The 16,912-nt window shown below is 43.4% G+C and overlaps 2 protein-coding genes across 2 annotated transcripts in view; one reads left to right on the forward strand and one right to left on the reverse strand.

The window, feature by feature from the left end:
• tango6 (transport and golgi organization 6 homolog) overlaps positions 1-6,610 on the reverse strand; it is a 27,001-nt gene extending 20,391 nt beyond the window's left edge. The window contains exons 1-11 of the mRNA XM_080842099.1: positions 6,498-6,610; positions 5,201-5,871; positions 4,887-5,009; positions 4,471-4,642; positions 3,651-3,757; positions 3,250-3,412; positions 3,055-3,122; positions 2,775-2,887; positions 2,263-2,442; positions 1,328-1,454; positions 25-225 (exon numbers count right to left, since the gene is read on the reverse strand). Of these exons, the coding sequence (XP_080698225.1) occupies positions 25-225; positions 1,328-1,454; positions 2,263-2,442; positions 2,775-2,887; positions 3,055-3,122; positions 3,250-3,412; positions 3,651-3,757; positions 4,471-4,642; positions 4,887-5,009; positions 5,201-5,871; positions 6,498-6,549 (1,977 nt within the window). The 5' untranslated portion in view covers positions 6,550-6,610. The remainder of the gene's footprint in view (positions 1-24; positions 226-1,327; positions 1,455-2,262; positions 2,443-2,774; positions 2,888-3,054; positions 3,123-3,249; positions 3,413-3,650; positions 3,758-4,470; positions 4,643-4,886; positions 5,010-5,200; positions 5,872-6,497) is intronic.
• Positions 6,611-7,894: 1,284 nt separating this feature from the next.
• LOC308368323 (uncharacterized protein) lies at positions 7,895-15,738 on the forward strand. Its single transcript, XM_080842474.1, has 8 exons — positions 7,895-8,006; positions 9,531-9,586; positions 10,245-10,511; positions 10,860-10,972; positions 11,742-11,928; positions 13,882-14,002; positions 14,245-14,302; positions 14,505-15,738. The coding sequence occupies exons 3-8, from the start codon at positions 10,406-10,408 to the stop codon at positions 14,538-14,540; spliced, it is 621 nt and encodes a 206-aa protein (XP_080698600.1). The 5' UTR covers positions 7,895-8,006; positions 9,531-9,586; positions 10,245-10,405; the 3' UTR covers positions 14,541-15,738.
• The last annotated feature ends 1,174 nt before the right edge of the window (positions 15,739-16,912 follow it).

Raw genomic sequence — 16,912 nt, forward strand, 5'->3', positions numbered from 1 at the left:
GTGTGTGTGTGTGTGAGCTCTCACCTGAGCAGGCTTGCGCAGCAGCACAGTATGGGGCAGGCCCTCACACAACACGGCCAGCACCTGCAGCAGAGCCAGCTTCTGACCAGGCCCTGCCACCTGGCCAATCAGGTGCAGCTCCAGCTCTAGCAGTGTCATGGAGGATGTGTCCACTTCCTGTTCCAACTCTTCCACTTCCTGTTCTGCTCTCCAGCTGGTCAGCTCCTAAGTAAAACCAATTCCATCATTGAAGCCATTTCAATACAGAGAGCTCCATGAAGCCATTTCAGTACAGGGAGCACCTCCCTTCCTAACTGGCTCCTCAACTAGTGCTTAACTTGCACTTACAGCAGTTACATTCCTGCACTTCTTTTATTTTATTTTCTATGTCGTTTTTCTATTTCTTATGTAAAGTAGTATTTCTTGTTACACCAGGTTTTTATTGCTCTTAGCTTGACTCTTCTCTCCCCTTGTACGTCGGTTTGGACAAAAGCGTCTGCTAAATTACTAAATGTGAAAGAGGGGACAAATTCGACGTTAATCGCAGCAACCTCAAGAGTGCAGAGCTTTATCTATAGTTAAAACAGTAGCAGCTAATCCTCAGATCATTAAAAACTCCTCTTTTGTTTTAACATCCTCTTAAGAAGGAAACGAAATGATTAAACATTATATACAGTATCATCAAAATCAGACTTCGCAAGAAAGGGTGTTTTATCTGGCTTAACTTTATCCTAACGGATAATTAAAGTAAAGAAGTTACTTCCCAGTCCCTACGCTGGAGCCTGTATGGATTAAAGATTTGAGGCAACTCAGCAGAATAAGAGCACAGCTGAGACTTGACGCGCGGGAGCTTTATAACGGTCTCTCTTGACAGAGATATCTGTTATTAAAACGGCATTTCTAAGTCAGACGGGCATTATATGTCATGAGTCAGCCATGAGAGAAATTAGTGCACTGTGAGTGGAAACAGACTTATGGCATTTGAACTACCAAAATACCAAATACGGCACTGTATGCAATCTAATCTTTGAGAAAGTAGGGCTTAAATGAAGCAGTGCTTATTCAAACAAGACAATGTGGTGGCCTAAGTTTTTTGCCAAGTTGTTAGTGGGTTTGAAGTTGAGCCAGCTTTGTTTAAAGCAGATTTTATTGCAATCCCATATTAAAACTTCAACAAGTTGTTTCCCAGAACATGCTCTCTCAATGTGACGAGACTAATGCTCCCTAGAGCAGCAAGATACACTACACTGTAAATATATTTTTTTAGTAGTGGTAACTTAGCGGTAACTGAGGTGTGAGTTTGTCCCTGGCCAGTAGGGGGCCAAACCTGTAGCAGCTGCAGGAAGAAGTTAGCAGGCAGGTCGCTGTCCTTCATCTCCCCTAGCAGCTGAGCCACACACTCCACACGCCACTGCTCCCCGCACAGCCTCTCATACAGCTCCTCGTCCTCATCACTGCAGGAGGGGAGAGGGGGGGAGCAGAGAGAAGGATGGGGAAGAAAGGGGGGGGGGGGGTGTAGAGAGAAGGATGGGGAAGAGAGAGAAAAGGGAGGGGGGTAGAGAGAAGCATGGGGAAGAGAGAGAGGGAAGAGAGAGAGGGAAGGATGGGGAAGAGAGAGGAAAGGATGGGGAAGAGAGAGAAGGAAGAGAGAGAGAGAGAGAGAGAGAGGGAAGGATGGGAGGGTCGTAAGAGAGGGGAAAAATAAAGAGGGGGAGGCAAACAGTGAGATAAAAAGACAGCAAAGCGGAAGAGTGATGAGTCATAATCCTTGCCACGGTCACCTTGTCATTGCTCAGGAGGGGGTCAGACCTCGGGCTCTGTAAAGCACTTTCAGACAGTTTCTACTGTGTAATTGTGCCATAGAAATCAACAAAACTGAATAGAATTTAGTAGACAGCAGTGGACAACAAATGGACAAAGAGGAGAATGGGTGACACACTAAGGCTGATGTTACACGGATGACTCTCAGAATCAAAATCACGGGCCAAGTGTGTTGACACAAGAAACTTGCCTTAAGATGTTGGTGACTCTCAAAGACAATATACATGTTGGGGTAACATTGATGGACAGCTTTCACATACAAAGTCCACAAGGTCAAAGGCAGAACATCTAGGGTTATTCCCGAATTTCTGGCAGTGACGAATAAACATAAAGTTATACAAAATGTGCTTCAACTCGCCAATGCGGCCCATCATTGTTCCTTACAAACATCCCCACAAAGGAAAGAACACTCTTGTAACCATGGCGCTCTGTGCAGCCCACCTGATTGGCTCTTTGGGCGTGAGTATGGCTCCTCCCTCGCTTCCCGGTGAGAACTGCCACCCCGGTGCCACTCCTCCTCCTGGCTCCGCCCCCAACCCGCAGAGTCGCCTCAGGAGAGGAAGGGCCTGCCCACTCTCAGCCTGGCACAGGTGCCACAGCAGGATCTCCTGACAGGGGGCGCTGTGGAGTGATGCACATGATCAAGGAGGCTACCACAGTGCCAACATGGAGTCAGAAGAGAGATATGTCTGACTGTACATTTCACAGGAGCGTAAACAGGACACACTCACACATCAAACTGTAGTAGTGTGTTTCAAATTAAGGAGGTATGACAAAACACTGTTTCTCTGTACGTGTTCTTTGTGCTTCACAGCGATCAGACAATAGTGTAGAAAGGTTACTAAGGGTATACTGATTATATGTAAATCAAATTTATGTCATGGTACAATGTGGCAATATGATTCATTTATGTTATATCCCAGTCATTATTTCAGTGCTGACATTAAACTGACCGGAGATGAGAAGCATTCTGTTTTGTGAAGCTATACAGAGCAAAGATGACTGGAACTACATCTCCCAGACTCCTCAGCAACAGCTCACTTGGCCTGTTCCCCACCACAAATATCTGAAAGGGATATGTTGAAAAAAAATATAATATCCTGCAAATATCTTTCTTCATGAATACTTACAATTAGCCAACATGAAGACAAACGTGTGCCGCAATGTAATACATCAATGAAGTGTTCCTCAATTAAGCCCTTTGGGAGACCACACATTGTCCTCCCCACTCACCTTGTACACGTCATCCACACAGCGTGTCAGCTCCCACTCCTCCAATGAGCTCTTGGCCTCAACCTCGCCTATACCGGAAAGAAAGGAGGGGTGCTCTATGTCATTCAGGTCTAGCGACTAAGCAGACGTCTAAAGGAAATATCAAGTTGAATCAAATATTGCTCCCTGCACAGGTGTTACAAATGTCTTACTAACCCGTTATTCTCCCGCAACAGAGGAGTGGCTTGAAGAGGGGTTCTAACAGGTATGGCTGGGCGAATTCCAAGCGCTCGTCCACCATGGTGAGCGCTGCCCTGGTGGCGACGCGCTGGAACTGCTGCGCTGTCAGCTTGTCTTTGAAGTGGAGGAGCTCTAGCACCTGATTAGTGTGCAGAGACACAAAAGAACACAAACACAAACAGTTTTTTTTCTATATAAAGACTTATTATGCTGGCATTCTGATGTTCCTGTTTTAGAAGTGCTCTTCAAATAGTAAATGTGTTATCAAATAAAAGAAGTAATATACAGAGGATCTTATATTCAAAAACTATACTTGGTATCCTACTTGCACCTCAACACATCATCACAAGAACGGGAGAAGAGTGGTATAGCTGTACCTGTGGGCAGACCTGGCTGTAGTAAGCCTCAGGTGAGAGAGACTGTTGAGGGCAGGTTGCTAGGATACGGGCCACAGCATCACACTTCCTCCAGTCTGAGTCTCCCCCTACAGGTCAGGGCAGGAACAGCAGGTAAATAAAAATGAGCAGAGAGGAAATGGCCAGTCTCCATGTTTGCCAAATGTTTACCCCTGAAGAATACATTTGGAAAGCAAAAGTACTATAAAAGCACTAGGGTAGAAATAACAAAAGATTTTCTGGACGAAATTCATTGTTTCTCCACACAAAATGAGCATTAAGCAAAAGGCAGTGCCTGAATGCAACTGTACCCCTACTACTACTGCTGCTGACTTTCACACTCACACGTGCAAAAGAAGGGCGAACAGCAAGGGAGTGTGCAAGCATTCATGGATGTGACAGGATGAAAGAATGACAGACACATTTCATTTCCTGCTGTTCCCCCCTCTACTACATCTCAAAACTAGCCTTAAAGGTACAGTCCACAATTCCAGTGAAAGGTTGTTGATATTTGTACTGTATATGACACCCCTGCCTTCAGTACTTCTGAAGCAACATGCTAATTGGTTGGAATAGTGTAGGGCTCAGTCCAAGCCACTTTGTTTGTTTCACATTTACAGAGCCAGAACTGTGTACAAACACCAGACGGTTTGTTTTTGACCGTGCGCGCACACAGAACAGGACAGCTAGAGAGACGTCAGTAGCAGAACAGTGAGTAGATTAGAATCACAGATGATTGGATTGGAATTGCAGACTGCACACACAGGAGTGATTGGGACAGAGGAAAAACCACCAGCCTTACCACCAGCACCCTCCAAGATGGCGCGCACCACGTACTGGACCCCGCCGGGTTGCATCAGCCTCTCAGAGAGCAGCTGTCCACACAAACGCCGAAGCCAGGCCGGGGCCTGAGCCAGAGGAGCCACCCTGCTCCCACCGACACCGGCACCACCGGCACCGGGACCCACACGGCTCTGCCGGGACAAAGAGCAGGAATGAGCCATGCCAGCACACAACACCAGCCCACTGACACTTTATGTATACGGCTGCATACTAACCTTAAATACTGACCAAAAGATATACTGTTATACTAACACCACACTGTAGGTCTGGATATTGCATTTGGTAGATAGCTTAAACCTTGTCTAGCATTTCCTACATTTGCTTCAGGATCAATAAAGTATCTCTCTATTTATCCGTCTTCAGCTCAGGCCATACCTGTTTAGGGCCACCTTGGAGGACCAGGAGCTCCTTGATGACGATTGGCTGGTAGACCTTACCCAGGAGGCTTTGGAGCGCCTCTCTGCACTTCCTGTGTTCTTCCGCAGCAAGACCGTGAATCTGTCAAAATACAGTTTTATGATGAAAGCATATACTTGTTGCACATATTTATGTCAACAGCTCCATCTAGAGGCCGATAAGATCGCCACAGTCAGTTTTGAATCCCATCAGAAATCTCCCTGGCTACATTAAAATGACTCTTCACATAATACACATGTGGACGGGAGTTGTGAGCGGGACGTGTTGCTGACCTTCTCGCTCGCCGCAGCACCCCGTTCAGGCCGTGGTGGGCGGTATCCCAGCTGGCACAGGGCAGCCATGACGTCCCCCAGATGGCTGGTGAAGAGCTCGGTGGCGAGGGACGGCACGGCGCTGAGCTCCAGCAGGGCGAAGGCTGTGATCAGGAGCCGGCGCTCGGGCGAGGGGACCACGGCTCTCCTCACCGCACCCTCCACCGACACACCTAGCGCAGACCTGCGGCCCAGGGGCACCCCCACGCCCGCGGCTAGATATGGGCACAGGCCCAGGGTCACTGCGAACTGCAGCCCGGTCCCCAAAGTCCTCTGCTGCGCCACGCTCAGTACGTCCGGGGGCAGCGGAGGGGCCGCCTCAGGGGTGCGTCGACGGGCGCTGTCAGCTGGTAGCGACGACAAGCTCTCCTGGTCGAAGGACTCCCGCAGGTGGGCCAGGTGGCGGCCCAAGCCCAGGAGCAGAACCAGACACTCCTGGACAAAGCTCCAGGTGATGTCCTCGCTCTGCTCGCTGGCCCATTCAGCCTGGTTCCGCACAGCTGCTAGAACCTCAAGAACCTCTGGTTCTCTTCCCTGAGCCTGCAGGTGCTCCTGCAGAAGGGCCCGATTGGCCTGCAGTGCCTCCAGTAAGGCTTGCTGCTGGGAGCCATGTGCCTGACTAACAGACACTTCTGAAGAAGGAGAGAGGAAGTGATGAGAAATTAGATTCTGTGAAATTTGATTCTGAAGTATCTGTGATACTTCATCTTAAAGCATAAAACAGAATTTACACCTATTTTCATTGACACCTTTTCAAAACTTTTCCATGACTGTCCAAGGGTCTTAAATTAAAATGTTCTGGGTGCAACTGAAGGACATACACAGAATGCTATCCTATTCAGGTTTAGTCATATAGTTCAGCTCTGTGGTGAAATTAAAAGAAAAGAATAACGTTACGTGTCATATTATATGTATGCAGAAAATTTGGCTTTTAGGCATTCAAGCTACATTCAAGCATTCTGCTACAACTACTTCACAGACATTGTTTACCACACTCTCAACCTAGCTGGCTAGCCAACTCCAACATTTAGTCAAATATTTCTTATAATAATGTAATACTGGTTATGAACAGCAACGCAGTTTACTTAATCTGAAACTGGCCCACTGCTGACAAACAAAACAGATAGAAAGCAGTGGCAGATCCAAGTGACAGTCCTTACTACTTTTAATATAACAAGTTAACTGATATAAAACACAGATATTCTCACTAGTGCTATCCTATATCTGTAGAACACTTATTTCACATCTTGTTACTGACCTCCAACGGGTTTAGTTAAGATGCTCAATGCATTAAGAATGGAACTGGTCATTATTTTACTGTGTAATAAAAAGCATCGCTAATTTCCACTGTTGTCTGCTCCACGACGTGCATAACCGGCAGAGTCGCAGAAAAAAAGCGTCATAGCAACGTGTGGCCAGCAACAATACAAAATGTTTAAATATGGCCACCGTTCTTAGTTTTGTCAAAATAAAAGAAGTAATTTATTTATTAGTTTTAGATCATACGAGGAGGAAAACGCTGTAATAGACTAACATCTCAGCCCATGGTAATTTCTAAGAGGAGACTACCCAAATGAAAAAAAAATCGCAGATCTAATTAGTATTAGTAGACTAACTACGTTGAAACATTTGTCAAACAAGATTTTCAAACAAAAGTTTGAAGTGGACTTTTATTTTGACGTCTTTCGCCGATATGTATATATTGTTGCTTACTATCGCTAGCTCCACGGAACTGGTTGATGTGTTTGCGCGCCTTTAGCGACAGGGCTTGTGAAAAAGGGACTGTCAGGTCCATGTCAATGTTCCGAAAGCCCATTATTCCGACAGCCCGCTTTTCCGAAATTGTGAGCACAGCAACGTGAACCACTACAGCCCACATGCACATGACGCACAATCATAAACATATAAATGCCTTCATTTCACAAGCATGAACTTTAATTCAGAATATTGTTATACACATGGCATTTGCATCGCGATGATACAACTACTTGTTTGATAACCAACGCATGCATGCCTTGTCAGGGCTTGTAATGTCCTGCGACAATCTGCCGGTGATTTCCTTTGCACGAATGGTTCCCCATATTCAAAACCAGACTAGGCTAAATTAACAAATATTGCCTAGCAAAAGTGATAGCCCGGTGAGCGTCTCAGCTCCGCTGCGCAAATGAAATGCTGTGTGTGTTTTGTGCAATTTAAACTAGTTTTAAAGTATGCCAGGGGGACTTTTCTTTCGGAATATTGGGCTTTCGGAACACTGAGTCGTCCCCTTCAAATTACAACTATCATTATAGATAAACCCCTAAAAAAAAAAGTTAACGACAGCCCTGGTTTCAAGTATGTTTAAATGTTCGGACTGACACTTGAGCAAGTTTCTCAAAGATTTTCTTTCCCTTAGTTTTTTTTTTTTGCATTTTACTGCAGCAACCCTGAACACTCACTCCTCAGAGACTGTTATTTTCAGTTTGTAATGTTTGTAGCACTCCCCCCCCCCCCCATTTCGAACCTCATCGTTTAATGTTCATGTTAAAAAGTCTCTCAGTAGTTTACAGCTTCCAACAGTCTTTTGTCCCGGTATCCGGTTTAGCTAGGCGTTTAACCGTTTATTTCTATGGGCGTTTAACGACGAAGATCCATTTCCTGGTAGACGAAATGCACGTCAGAGTGGAAGCGGCAGCAGAATATTCTAGAAGCAGATGCATTTTTTACAACACTTACTTCTAATGTAACACATACAAGAAGAAATAACTCGGATTGGTGAGACAAATAGGTAACTATACAACTAATTATATAAATGTTATGACAACTGTGGATTAAACTCGTGTAGTGTAGTTATGTTCGTTGTTCAGATAGTATAATTTAAAGAAAATGGCGCTTTGGAAGACTTCCAAGGGCCGAACAACACGAAAGCAAGCAAGGAGTGCGGTAGATGTCAGAAGCGAGGTTCCGCATCCCATTCCTTTTTGTTTAAGGCAGGCGATTGTAGACGATCGAATTGGGCGAAGCGGGCGTCACATTTGGGAGAAATTTAAATCGAAGTCTACGCAGTAGTGGTGGCGAAATGAAGCTGGGTGTGTTGTAAAGTAGTTCCTTTCTCGAGGCTCCGAATGCACTCTAGTGACATCTGCTGGTCAATGAAAATACGGTGTAGGAAAGATTCTCAGGATAGGGAATTAGTTTGACATGGTGCCCAAAGGCCTGCTACAAGAACATCCATACGCACAAAAGTTATGAGTTGATGATTCAGCATTGATGCAAATATGCATCAAGGTCAACATAATCCAGTATCTGCATTACGTGTTCTGTGGAGCAACTGGTAGCGACATGGTTTTCCACATGCGGACGAGTCCAGAGCATTGCTCGTTTTAATTTGTTGCTTTGGCAATGTGTAATAGCAGTCCCTTTTCGGTCATTTACGTTTACGTTATTTTCTGCTGTACCGAGAAATAGACAGTGTACAATGTGAAAATCCTGTAATTGTAACTGAAAAATAAGTCTGAGGGGATTTTGCGAGGTGTCTGAGCTAGCTGTGTAATGTTAGCATCACAACACTGTTGAACAACCCGCGCACAGCACCACTGGCTGAAGACTGTTGTGATCTGCGGCGTGATTGGTTGTTGACCAATCTACTAACACGTGATTAGGCAGACTTACTTCCTGTACTTCCCGGGCATGTCCAATGTCAACTTATACGGAGATACATGTCTATGATTTCGGTCGCCTACCGACAGTCTCTCCAAGTCACTATCACAGCAACGGGTCAACAGGGCAGCTACCTTCTATTTCGAAGCCACCAACTATGTTTATTTTGATATTCGGGTGAGCAGAGTGACATTTACGAGATATCACATTTTGTTTCTTTAATTTCAATGCCGGTCTATGCTTGCTAACCTGGCTAGCTGTTTACTTACCTGGCTAGCTGCTTGCATCGTTCAGTCGCACATCTTGATCTGTTAGAGGTTCGTTAACCTGACTAAGTTCCAGCACCTTCTAGCTGAGCAGGAGGCAGGAGTCGCATCCAGGTGTACTATTGAGGGGGACATCGTAGCGATAGCAGACAGGAGGAAGAGCTTGGACTTATGGGTTTTGGTTAGCTACGATGTCGTGTTAAAGTAGCTTTAAGCTTTAGCTGGTGTTGGCTTTCGTGGCTTGCTAAGTCATGCCGATAGCATGTATCCGGGCTGGTTGCCCTTTTGCTTGCCCAGTAATGCCATTTTTGTAAGCTTTATTTTAAATCATATAATGTTGACATTACCTTCCTGTTGCTTTGCTTATTTGTATTTTTTTTATAAAGAGTCCTATTATTCGCTGGAGGAACACCCCTTGCAGATGCACTACCTGCCACCCGAGGTAAATGAAGGCAGGGCCTTAGTGATTTTGGTTACTACATTGTACAAGACTGTTTCACTGACACCTGCGCCAAGGCTCCTCTTCTCTCTGTCCCTCTCCATTCAACTGTATAACTAGGAATATTAAGAGACACCTTCCATACTCTACTTCTTTTTCTCTCCATCTTTGTCTTTATCTCTCGGTCTACTTTTTCGCACACTCCATCTCTCTGCTTCACTACATTTTTCTCTCCTTTCAATATTTTCCCTCCTCACTCTCTCTTTATCCATAGCTACTCCTGTTTCTTTTCTTCTTCAACTTGTCTTTCCTTCTTTCACTCTTTCCTTTTGCATTTCATGCACTGGTATTTCCTTCAGAAAATGCATTTTCTGTTTATTATAAGTGTTGCCTGTGGCACATATGGCTCATGATCACCAACCTAGATGATCCAAGAAGAATGGGAAGGGAGAATTTTTTTAGATCACATTATTTATTATTGAAGTAAAAGGGCTCTCAAACAAGTGATTCTGTTTAGAGGTCATATACCTTAGCAAGTTGTTTATTTAAGTAAAATTATGTTTTAATGTTAAAGGGAAATATACTAGAGCATAAATGTTTGCAATGAAAATACTGATGTGTATATGTCTTTTTTTTCTTGTCTATGGTGGTTCTATACCAGAAATAGCACATCTTGGAGGTGATGTTACTTTCGACATAGTTGGTGCCGTGAAAAGCCAATGCAAGATCGATCTAGGAGCACTGGTGGCGGAGTGCCACAATGGGACCAAAATTCAGGGAATTGGGGAATTTCAGGACCGGATCAGTGGTTCGTGTGACCACATGAAATTGAAGGATGTACAAAAAAACGATTCATATGTGGATCGCACACTCATATGTGACAATCTGGACCCTCTTAAAGCGGCATCATACAGCTACATTTTTAACGGTAAGGATGATCAACCAGTTTAATGATTTCTACAAGATCCAGTTTTAGAGCCTTTTAAGTTTGTAGAATACTCAAGATGGTTTGTGATCTCGGATGCCCAGACTGAAATCCTTCACAATTGGGTTAAGAAATGAATGCAGAAAGCACTGTCTAGACACGCACCATACCCTGAAGCATAGTGTTGATGTATCTCTTCACAGATGTAATTTCAGCATCTTCCATGTAATACACTTCCCTCCATCTGCCTTCACCTGTGTGCGATCATTCTAGAACCTCCTCTAAGTGGAGGAGCAGTTTATCAATTGTTCTCATTGTCTCTAATGATGTCACATTTAATTCACTTTCTAGTCATCACTGCCCCGCCTCAAAATGTCTCCTTATCCATCAACGGGTCCAACGTCATTGTGTCCTGGCAGCCGCCTCCTACTCACTGGCAGACTGGACCCATCCTGAAGTATAAGGTAAATATATTAGAAAGGGGAAACTTTGAATTTTGATGTTGCTGTGTTCCTGTTGCTCAGGAGCTTCTCAATGCTGTTCTTAGGGCTCGCTTGCTCAGTCTAATTTCCATCGGCCCCTGCTCTGAATACCTTGGCTGAACTTAACTTGATTGGCTGAATTCACCTGATGGTTTGAGCACGCGCACCTTGGCTGAACTTAACTTGATTGGCTGAATTCATCTGATGGTTTGAGCACGCGCTGTTCACATCTCCCACAATGCAGTGGTGAGCTTGTTATGTAAGAGTTGTCAGTTTCTCCTGTTGTCCAAAGAGACACATTTTGCGGTGAGTAGGAGAGAAAATATGTTTGTTTGTGTGTCTCAGATCACAGTAACAAAGTGATACAGACTCACCAGTTAGTTTGTCTGTCTGTAAGCCGGATTACGCAAAAACTACTCGGTCTATTTCCATGAAAGATGTAGCATGCGCCATTGAACTGTAGATTTGGTTCCGCAAAATACTGTGTACCGTTGCATCCCTTCTGAATCCACTTAGCTAGGGGTGCACAAACTTTGACTTTCTGCTGTCTGTGGTTGGATAGATACAAAATGATCAGTGCAGGTCAGCCTGAGGAGCAGGATCAAGAACCCCTGCTATAGCTTAACTTGTAGGGCAAGGTGCTAACAGCTTATTTGCCCATTAAGTTACTAAGAATAAAAGTGTGTCTTGTATAAATAAATGTAAAATATAATGGAACCTAGCATATCATTTTTCCAAATCTCCTCCTCAGGTTAAGTGGTCCTGCAATGGTTCTGAACTGCTGATGAATAAGACAGTGAATGGGATTTCCACCGTGCTGGAGGGACTGCCTCAGGAGGTCAGGTGCACAGTGTCTGTAGCAGCCGTCACCTCTGATGGTGTGCAGGGCTGGAGTGAATCTACGCCTGTTCCTCTTTCTTCAGGTTCCCCAGAGAAAGGTAAGTGGGCTTAACTAGTGTACCGGTGCTTTCATTAAAGTATTTTGTGGACACAAATATTGACATTCACAGGTTCTGATTCACAAGCTCAAGGCCAAATGGTTTTTAAATGAAAATTGGGGAGGAATCCATCAATTGAATTAACAAATTATTTTCATAGTAATTGATCAATAAACTGATCACAGGACACCGGTCAATTGAGAGTCTCATTGTGTGCCACACATGCAAAATGTATTCACACTGCAACAAATATTAGCTACTGGATATGAACATACAGGATTACAGTCAACTTGGCATGACACACTAGCAATAGCTGCTAAACAGTTAAATGGATATGGATGACTAAATGTGGTGAACTAAAGCGTGATAAAGAAGTGTTTTTTTTTAATCCATTACAGTTTCGTATGAAATGGCAAACCTTGAACCTCTGCATCAATTGTATTCTCCATCAGAATAAATCAATGAGGGGTGAGACTCCATGCCCTCCACGCCCCTACTCCATTTCTCTACTCCATGCCCTCACTCCACGCCCCTACTCCATGCCCTCACTCCATGCCCTCACTCCACGCCCCTACTCCATGCCCTCACTCCATGCCCTCCATGCCCTCACTCCATTTCTCTACTCCACGCCCTCACTCCATGCCCTCCACGCCTTCACTCCACGCCCTCACTCCACTCCCTCACTCCATGCCCTCACTCCACGCCCTCATTCCACGCCCCTACTCCATGCCCTCACTCCATGCCCTCACTCCATTTCTCTACTCCACGCCCTCACTCCATGCCCTCCACGCCTTCACTCCACGCCCTCACTCCACTCCCTCACTCCATGCCCTCACTCCACGCCCTCATTCCACGCCCCTACTCCATGCCCTCACTCCATGCCCTCACTCCATTTCTCTACTCCACGCCCTCACTCCATGCCCTCCACGCCTTCACTCCATGCCCTGACTCCATGCCCTCCACGCCCTCACTCCATGCCCTCCACGCCTTCACTCCATGCCCTCACTCCACTCCCTCATTCCACGCCCTACTCCACTCCCCTACTCCATGCCCTCACTCCTTGAATGGATGGAATGTTGATGTTCTTCAGGTTAATGGTTGAAGTATACCACATGCGGCGTGATTACTAGCTGTGAAGAGTCCAAGTGAGGTTGTGCCAGGATATCCCCACTCATGGAATGCCTTTTTTCCAATCACAATGAAGAAATTGTTCGACCGGACCTAACTGTTTTCCATACCTAAAACTTTAGTATTGGACAGTTAGTATTGGCAGTTATTAGCATGATGTCTGGCATTGCATGGAAGCATGTTCAAATTCAGATGTGTGGATTTTAGTCACGGGATATTATGGAAGAGACTGTGGCACATTTGTTGAAATTACAAAAAAGCAAGCAAATTAAATTACAACTTTATCATCGACCACTACCACCATCACTGGCGTACTCCCAGCAATCCAATGAAAACAATCCACCCAATATCAAAGTTATGAGGGGTTAATCATTAAAAAAAAACTTAAACATCGATTTATTTTATGAAGTCCTGAAGGGAGAAGAGTTTAGGGCTCAAAGATTCAAGAGGCCTCCCTTAAATGTGTCTTCCTAAGATGCCACACCACTTTGATGCCCTGAAAAGCAAGAGTACAGATTTTGTGACCGGCCTCATTAAAATGTTGAGCGGCAGGTGGCTTGTCACCATGATTTTGATTCCTCAGACACTTATAACAGAACACATGAAGTAATGTTCCTTTACTTAAAGGGTGAATCTGTATTTAATGATTTGGGGACTGTATTCTAACTAAAAGTAGTCAGATTCTTCAAAACACAACCTTTTGTCATAGGCAGCAGGTTGAGAACTGCTGTTCCAAAAACTACAAATTTGACTAAATGAACACTGAAGCAACTAAAACGACGGAGTATTCTTAGCATTAAAATAGGGCTTTAACTTGTCTTTCAGATGTGCAGCCTGATGAGTCGTCCTGGTTGCTGGTCGTGTTGCTGGTCGTGTTACTGGTGTTGCCACTGGTCGTGTTACTGGTCTGGTTTTTGTGGGGGAGACACAGGAATAGTGTGCCGGGGTGAGTTATCCATCTGATCTTAATGTTTAAACTGCTGCTGTTTTATTTTGCTGTATCTGGTTGGTCTCTGATTGATTGGAATGGATACACAAAGCCAAAGCCATTTGTCTATAGATTGCTCCAAAGTATTTGTAATCCCTATATTTAAAACCTAGACATGGTGAACTACTAGGTCAATACGTAAACAGAGACCAGGTAAACAAAATATTTGACGTGTTCTTTTTGTCTGGCTTCCTCCAAAGGCGTAAACCCAATACAAAGCAGGCAGAGAACGGCTACCACCCTGTGAACACCAATCAGGTATCTCAATAGAGTTACTCCATGCTAGCTCTTCTCAATGCTAGCTCTATCAGCACATGAGTAACAACATGTGGGTTACACGTATTCTATAGTTTATTTGCATACATTTCCTTTTAAAAAAATAAGATTTTGCCTTTTAAACTTGTTAAGATGAGAGAGCTGTCGGAATGAGACTAAGGTTCTGTCCCTTTTATTTCCTCAGTCCCGCCCTCAGCATGATGTGGAAACCCAGATGTGATGTCCTGAGCCAGATGGGCCTCAAACCAATAATGAAGAGATGATACGGATTGCTTGTAGACCTTGGGCAATTACTTATTGTATCAAATGCACTTTTATTCCAAAAAAGAGACACTGGGTGATGACCAGGATTCCTGGGGTGGGAAGGTTTTGCACATTTTGTATAAAATGTTTAAATTTTATAGTGTTTTAACGCTAATTTTTAATGTTCATAATTTTATTTTGGGGGTTTGCTTGAAAAGATTTACGTGATTCAATGTTCCAAAAACACCGAAGGACCAAATGTTTTGGAATAACAAGTCACTTAGATTCCTTGGGTGGGAAGGTATTATTAAGTTATTAAATAGGACATATTATGCCCATTTTCAATGTTCATGATTTTATTTTTGGGATCTGCTGTTCTAAAAACATTTCTTGACTAAATCTAAAGTGAAATGTAGACCAGATGTGGGTGGGAATGAGTTTTTAAATGTCTAAAGCAGTCCATATGCTTGCTGAAGGTGAGAATTGATCCAGGAAGACATCAAAACTGTCAGCACACATCACAATGTGCCTTATGTGTTAATCTCACTCATTTTGTATATATGCATAATGTAATTTTTGATCACTGTCCATTCAGATTGTGGGTGGGAATGAGTTTATAAATTTCTAAAGCAGTCCATATGCTTGCTGAAGGTGAGAATTGATCAAGGAAGACATCAAAACTGTCAGCACACATCACAATGTGCCTTATGTGTTAATCTCACTCATTTTGTATAGATGCATAATAGGGGTGTGCAAAAAAATCGATTCACAATCGTATCGCGATTCAAGTGCTCCCGATTCAGAATCGATTCATAGAATTCCAAAAATCGATTCATATTTATAAAAAAAAAAAAAAAAAATGTTTTTTTTTTTTTTTTTTTTAGATTACCGTTCTTTTTGGCTTCGCAAACTGTGTAGTAGGCTAACGTTACGGTTTGAGTGATGGTGAGCGCGATACGGTTGATAAAAAGCTTCTGAATAGAAAGTTTACCCTTAAAAGTTGTGTTGTGCAAAAGAAGCAAGCTTCACTGTTGTCTGAAAATGTCAACAGGCAGCTGGCTGAAAGCACAGAAGTAGTAGGCTTACCTTTTATTGGTAACCTTACTGTTACGGTTCATTGTTTTTGAAACAAGAGGCCTGACTTCTATGTTCACAGCAAACTTGAAAAAAGAAAATATTAAGCCATGGTTTAACTGCACTATAGGCTGAGTCTGAAATGTGCACTTTATAATTTTATTTTGTACCGCCCTGTTTGGCAATGTTATTTTTCAATAAAATAAAACATTGGATAAAGCAAACCAAGCCACTTTTCCATGATAAGAGCATAAAAATAAAATTTGCGATGAACTAATTTGCGATTAATCGCGATTCATTTTGAGTTAACTATGACAAAAATGTGATTTATCGCGATTAAATATTTTAATCGTTTGACAGCACAAACATTTACATACTGTGAATCCATTTTTTTGAATCGAGAATCGTTTTTGAATCGAAAATCGATTTTGAATCGAATCGTGAGCCTAAAAATCGGTATCGAATCGAATCGTGACATTTTCTGAATCGTGCACCCCTAATGCATAATGTAATTTTTGATCACTGTCCATTCAGATTCTCTGGACCAGAAAGCCAGTTTACAAAGCTGCTGTATGCCAAATACCTGTTACAGATGAGCAAGTGTACATTGTTTATATGAAGGGAACAGTAAATGCATTTCTACGCTAAACATTTCTGTTCATGTGCACTGATTTTGTTACTTTTTTTGTTACTGATTGTATTACCCGTGTAGACAATCATCTCTGCCATACTGGTACATTGTATGACTTAAAAAAGCTCTGGCATTTGATCTGATTTTTCTGGCAATAAAAGTCTATATAAAGTTTTGTGTGCTGTCAGTGTTTGGTATGTAACAAGTGACACACAAGATGAGCAGTAAACAAAGTTACTCATTCAATACAATAAACAACATAAATTGATTGTATTTCCTAAATTATGTTTGTAGTACAGAAATCACGGACACCACTAATTACCAACTTCCCAAATGAACCAACATTGTGGCAGTTCCTATACCAGAGTAGCTTCCGGATGCATATTCATGCAGGATCGGGGCTATTGGCTGACTCCCATTCTTTAGGATACTTAAACTTCAATTGCTGCATTGTCTAATCAAAGGGTGGATCCTCATGTCAAACCAAACTCAAAGAATAAACCTGGCTCCTGATTGAAAACCATCCTCTTGATTAAGTCTCCATGTATCTCTGGTATTAGAAAGTTACCATCACCTCCAAAGGCCTCAGCCCAATGCAGGGCAAAGAGAGAACGGCTACTCCCCTGTGGACATCACTCAGGTAG

This window comes from Sprattus sprattus, assembly GCF_963457725.1.
Source record: "Sprattus sprattus genome assembly, chromosome: 7".
NCBI classification, from domain to species: Eukaryota; Metazoa; Chordata; class Actinopteri; order Clupeiformes; family Clupeidae; genus Sprattus; species Sprattus sprattus.

Excerpts from the sequence above, each read along its gene's own strand:
- LOC308368323 (XM_080842474.1), top strand. The coding sequence starts at position 10,406 with ATGAAATTGAAGGATGTACAAAAAAACGATTCATATGTGGATCGCACA. Across the intron at positions 11,929-13,881 it reads TTCAGGTTCCCCAGAGAAAG|ATGTGCAGCCTGATGAGTCG; the intron begins GTAAGTGGGCTT and ends CTTGTCTTTCAG. Across the intron at positions 14,003-14,244 it reads CACAGGAATAGTGTGCCGGG|GCGTAAACCCAATACAAAGC; the intron begins GTGAGTTATCCA and ends CTTCCTCCAAAG.